Raw genomic sequence first — 6,000 nt, forward strand, 5'->3', positions numbered from 1 at the left:
GCAAATAAAAGATTTGCTGTTCCTAGTTTCTTCGGATTCACAGTTTTATTGTAGGATTTGTAATATCTTACCCCAAAGTGACGGGTTTTGGAGTAACTGTTGAGTACTCAAAATTTATGTCCCTCTAAACAAATATGTGAATAATTTGTTGTTAATTAGTTGCTAATTTGTTACGGTAATTTTGAATTTGTTGCTCAATTTTTTAGTACTTCGCTAAGTTCATACGAAGATAACGAAGCACCCTTCCTAAATAAGTTTGAAAACAAATCAAAACGCAGTGAAAAGTTTTTTGCTAATAAGTTACTAATTAGTTACGGTAGTTTTGAGTTTGTTGCTCAATTTTTTCAGTACTTCTCTAACCTCATATGAAAATTACAAAGCACCTCTCCTAAAACAAATCAAAACCCAGTGAATAGTCAGTTGCTGATAAGTTGCTAATTAGTTACGGTAATTTTGAATTTGTTGCTCAATTTTTTTAGTACTTCCCTAAGTTCATATAAAGTTATCAAAGCACCCCTCCTAAAAAGGCTCGAAAACAAATTGATACTCAAAGTAGAATTTGTTGCTAATAAGTTGCTAATTAGTTACGGTAGTTTTGAAATTGTTGTTGGGTTTCGATTTGCTTTCAAGCTTATTTAGGAGAGGTGCTTCGTCAACTTCATATGAACTTTGCAAATGCTTACCGTAACTAATTAGCAACTAATCAACAACAAATTATTCACCTATTTGCGTTTTCATCAGCGAGAGGTGCCTCGCTAAGTTCATGTCCCTGTAATCTTTGGTGTTGTAGAGTTATGAAAAAAAAAACCGTGCGAGCGGATTCTGGCAAGGTGATTTCCGTCTTCAAATTACCAGTTTCCACGAACAAACCCCGTTAGCTCCTCGTATGCGTGCCAATGCTTCGCAAAACTGCCAACGGAACCGCAAATCGCGACCAACGACCGCGACAAAGAATGGCAACAAAAAAAACAGAAAAAAAATTTCACGGGTTTTGGACAAAATAATAAACTTTCTCTCATCACGATAATGCAAAAGTTGGGGTGCCTGACGCCTAGTGCGAAACAAAAAAATATAAAGAAAAAAACAAGAAGCACCCAGCCGTCGTTGCCGCCGCCATCAACCGGATAATTCAATTTTACTCGCACACACCACGCTACCAGGGGGCGTCTTCACACCGCCACGCCCGGCCTTTCCGTGTTTTTTTTTCTAGGTTCGATCGAAGCAACCTTTGACAGCAACGACAACCGACGGACGGACGGAAGAGTGAAGAAACGTTTTTCCAGCTTCGCAGCTGGATGCTTTTTGATTCCACTCCTTCTCCCTCTCGCTCGTGCTCTCTCTCTCTCGTATTTTCTAACCCTGCCAGTTAAAGTAGGCTATGAAGAAAAGGGTAAACAAAACATAGTGGTGCTTGTATGCATTTTTCTCTCTCTCTCTACAGGACTAGATTACAGAGAGACTGTCACATGAAAAGGAGGGCCCCCCCTAGATGGACCATGGATACGATTTTGAACTTACCATGCTGCTGTGAACGCTGCGATGACGACGATGCTGTGGAAGCTGGCTTCGAACAGAGCGAGAACATGACGGCTGATTGCTTGGGTGCGTAGTGAAGAAAGAGGGGAGCCTCGGCTGCTGTAATTCGAAAAACTGTTCAAATCTAAGTGATTTTCTGCGATGATGACCCGTCCGAGTGCGGCTTCGTTAGATTGTCCCCGGACTAACTAGCTAAGAAGTAGTGGTTTCTGCAGCGAAGCTTGCTTTGATCGAGCAAACGGGTCGGGAAGAAGAACTGGTTGCCAACATTTCGGTTACACTTAGACCTTGGTCACACTCACGTTCACTTCGAGGTTTCTGCTTCAAGCTTCTGGCATCGGGAAACTTCTTTTCCGGCACCGGAATACCTAATCACAAACGCTCTCACCCTCTAGTGATAGGGTAGAAAAAGCTGAAATTTCCACTACCGACCGACTACCGAAAAGCACGCAATTTTCCACTTGAAGAGAGCAGAAGAAAAAAACAACACACGAAAGATAAAGTACGGTCACAAGATTACACAAACACGCCGCGCCCTTTCGGAACTTTCGGAAGTTCGCCGATGTTTGGAAGCACAGTAAACAGTAAATTTCTTTACTTTGCCTTGTTTCCGTTCGTCATGTCATAAAACTTAAAATGCTGACTTCTGACTGCTGTACTGGCCTGTATCTGAAGGGAGCACTTTTCCCCGACACAAACGGTTGGGCTGTTTCTTCCTGGCGAACTGTTCCTGTTCGAAAGCACTTGTTCGCTGGCTGCCGGCCGAAACTCTACTGCGATGACGACGACGACGGCGACCGAACCGACACACATCAAAGTAGACTATGAATGGACCCAGGGCGCTGCTGATAGCAGGCGGCGAGTCCTAGTTTTGCTAATGTTTTTCTTTTTTTCATTCTTACCCGCCGTGTTCCTCTTATTCCTTCCATCATCTTATCGCTTCGGTTTTTTGGTCCTGAATGGAGCAGATAAGAACTCGGTCGGATGAGAGTGGGAGCGAAATTTCGGTCCGGTAGTGTTTGTAAACATGAGAAGAGCATTTCGAGCAAAAAAAAAAAACAGAGAGGCCTCAGCTGTGGAAGGGAAATTTTTAGGGTGGTTCATACAGTTAGAAAATCGAAAACCTAATACATTGAGAAGTCGAGAACTTGAGAACTGAAAAACTCAAAACCAGAAAGAAAAAAAAACACGAAAACTCGACAATTCGAGAGCTCAAGAGCTTGAGAACTCAAGAGCTTGAGAACTTAAGAGCATGAGAACCCACGAGCTTGAGAACTCAAGAGCTTAAGAACTCAAGAGCTTGAGAACACAAGAGCTTGAGAACTCAAGAGCTTTAGAAATCAAGAGCTTTAGAAATCAAGAGCTTTAGAAATCAAGAGCTTGAGAACTCAAGAGCTTGAGAACTCAAGAGCTTGAGAACTCAAGAGCTTGAGAACTCAAGAGCTTGAGAACTCAAGAGCTTGAGAACTCAAGAGCTTGAGAACTCAAGAGCTTGAGAACTCAAGAGCTTGAGAACTCAAGAGCTTGAGAACTCAAGAGCTTGAGAACTCAAGAGCTTGAGAACTCAAGAGCTTTAGAACTCAAGAGCTTGAGATCTCCCGAGTTTAAGGAATCAAGAACTTGAGAATAAAGAGCTTACGAACTCAAGAGATTGAGAACTCCCGAATTTGAGAACTCAAGAGCTTGAGAATTCAAGAACTCGAGAGATCCAAAGCTTGAGAACTCAAGAGCTTGAGAACTCAAGAGCTTGAGAACTCAAGAGCTTGACAACTCAAAAGCTTGGGAAATCAAGAGCTTGAGAACTCAAGAGCTTGAGAACTCAAGAGCTTGAGAACTCCCGAGTTTAAAGAATCAAGAACTTGAGAATAAAGAGCTTAAGAACTCAAGAGATTGAGAACTCCCGAATTTGAGAACTCAAGAGCTTGAGAATTCAAGAACTCGAGAGCTCCAAAGCTTGAGAACTCAAGAGCTTGAGAACTCAAGAGCTTGAGAACTCAAGAGCTTGAGAACTTAAGAGCTTGAGAACTCAAGAGCTTGAGAACTCAAGGGCTTGAGAACTCAAGAGCTTGAGAACTCAAGAGCTTGAGAACTCAAGAGCTTGAGAACTCAAGAGCTTGAGAACTCAAGAGCTTGAGAACTCAAGAGCTTGAGAACTCAAGAGCTTGAGAACTCAAGAGCTGATAACTCAAAAGCTTGAGAACACAAGAGCTTGAGAACACAAGAGCTTGAGAACTCAAGAGCTTGAGAACTCAAGAGCTTGAGAACTCCCGAATTTAAGGAATCAAGAACTTGAGAATAAAGATCTTAAGAACTCAAGAGATTGAGAACTCCCGAATTTGAGAACTCAAGAGCTTGAGAATTCAAGAACTCGAGAGCTCCAAAGCTTGAGAACTCAAGAGCTTGAGAACTCAAGAGCTTGAGAACTCAAGAGCTTGACAACTCAAGAGCTTGAGAACTCAAAAGCTTGGGAAATAAAGAGCTTGAGAACTCAAGAGCTTGAGAACACAAGAACTTGAGAACACAAGAACTTGAGAACTCAAGAGCTTGACAACTCAAGAGCTTGACAACTCAAGAGCTTGACAACTCAAGAGCTTGACAACTCAAGAGCTTGAGAACTCAAAAGCTTGGGAAATCGAGAGCTTGAGCACTCAAGAGCTTGAGAACACAAGAACTTGAGAACACAAGAACTTGAGAACTCAAGAGCTTGACAACTCAAGAGCTTGACAACTCAAGAGCTTGAGAACTCAAGAGCTTGACAACTCAAGAGCTTGACAACTCAAGAGCTTGACAACTCAAGAGCTTGACAACTCAAGAGCTTGAGAACTCAAAAGCTTGGGAAATAAAGAGCTTGAGAACTCAAGAGCTTGAGAACACAAGAACTTGAGAACACAAGAACTTGAGAACTCAAGAGCTTGACAACTCAAGAGCTTGACAACTCAAGAGCTTGACAACTCAAGAGCTTGACAACTCAAGAGCTTGACAACTCAAGAGCTTGAGAACTCAAAAGCTTGGGAAATCGAGAGCTTGAGAACTCAAGAGCTTGAGAACACAAGAACTTGAGAACACAAGAACTTGAGAACTCAAGAGCTTGACAACTCAAGAGCTTGAGAACTCAAGAGCTTGACAACTCAAGAGCTTGACAACTCAAGAGCTTGACAACTCAAGAGCTTGACAACTCAAGAGCTTGACTACTCAAGAGCTTGACAACTCAAGAGCTTGAGAACTCAAGAGCTTGAGAACTCAAGAGCTTGAGAACTCAAGAGCTTGAGAACTCAAGAGCTTGAGAACTCTAGAGCTTAAGAACTCGAGAGCTTGAGAACTCAAGAGCTTGAGAACTCAAGAGCTTGAGAACTCAAGAGCTTGGGAACTCAAGAGCTTGAGAACTCAAGAGCTTGAGAACTCAAGAGCTTGAGAACTCAAGAGCTTGAGAACTCAAGAGCTTGAAAACTCAAGAGCTTGAGAACTCAAGAGCTTGAGAACTCAAGAGCTTGAGAACTCGAGAGCTTGAGAACTTAAGAGCTTGAGAACTCAAGAATTCGAGAGCTCCAAACCTTGAGAACTCAAGAGCTTGAGAACTCAAGAGCTAGAGAACTAGCTCGCCAAGTTGAAAGCTCGTGAACCTAAGAACTCGTGTGGTCAAGCTCTGGAGAGATTTCCAGAATAGGGTAGCGCGAGAATTCTGAAGCAGAAAAACTCGAAAATTCAAAATTTTTATAAGGAACTTTGAGATAATATTCATAAGAATATTAATAAGGAAATTAGAGCTTGAGAGCTCTAGAACTTTAGAAGTCAAGAATTCAAGAGTCTTCAATATCGAGAGCTCCACAATACTTAAAAACGGCACAATACTAAAAACTTGAAAAACTGAGAACCAAGACAATGAAACCAAAACGCACACTGGTGAGAAGGTGAACAATAGACTAAGATGCGAAAATAAGAGACCTTTAGTTCAAGACAGTAAATAATCAGGAAACAACTAAATTTCGAAGAACAAAGGAATGAAGGAAATAATGGGATCTTGAGGTGAGAATATTGATAATAAAAATCAAGAGGTAACGAAATGAGAGGGTAAATAAAACAGTTAATCAAGAGACCAAGAGATAAACTTTAAAAAAAGTATTTGAAACGAGGTAGAAAAATTTAAGTTGATTAAAAGATGCGCAAAAGAAGTTAAAAGAACAGAACAAGATACGGAATGTTGAGTGAAATTACATGTCACAATTAGTCACAAGAATGCAGAAGCATTAAGAGCATTGAAGAAAAGAAACGAGATAATATCTGCGAAAATAAAACGAATGAAATGCAATTGAATTGAATGAGAACAGAAAAAACACCAAAATAAATATAACTGTAAAACCAGAAAAAAAACAAGTAAAAAAATAGAACAGTACAATAGCAAAATTGGTAGAACAGTAAAACAATGAACAGTAAAAGTAGAAAAAGCACTAAACAAACAGTAAACAT

At 40.9% G+C, this 6,000-nt stretch overlaps 1 protein-coding gene across 1 annotated transcript in view; it reads right to left on the reverse strand.

The window, feature by feature from the left end:
- Window positions 1–2,374, reverse strand: part of LOC131437583 (uncharacterized) — a 153,653-nt gene extending 151,279 nt beyond the window's left edge. The window contains exon 1 of the mRNA XM_058607041.1: window positions 1,519–2,374. Within this exon, the coding sequence (XP_058463024.1) occupies window positions 1,519–1,585 (67 nt within the window). The 5' untranslated portion in view covers window positions 1,586–2,374. The remainder of the gene's footprint in view (window positions 1–1,518) is intronic.
- Window positions 2,375–6,000: the final 3,626 nt, after the last annotated feature.

Source organism: Malaya genurostris, chromosome 1 (assembly GCF_030247185.1).
Source record: "Malaya genurostris strain Urasoe2022 chromosome 1, Malgen_1.1, whole genome shotgun sequence".
In the NCBI taxonomy this organism is placed as follows: Eukaryota; Metazoa; Arthropoda; class Insecta; order Diptera; family Culicidae; genus Malaya; species Malaya genurostris.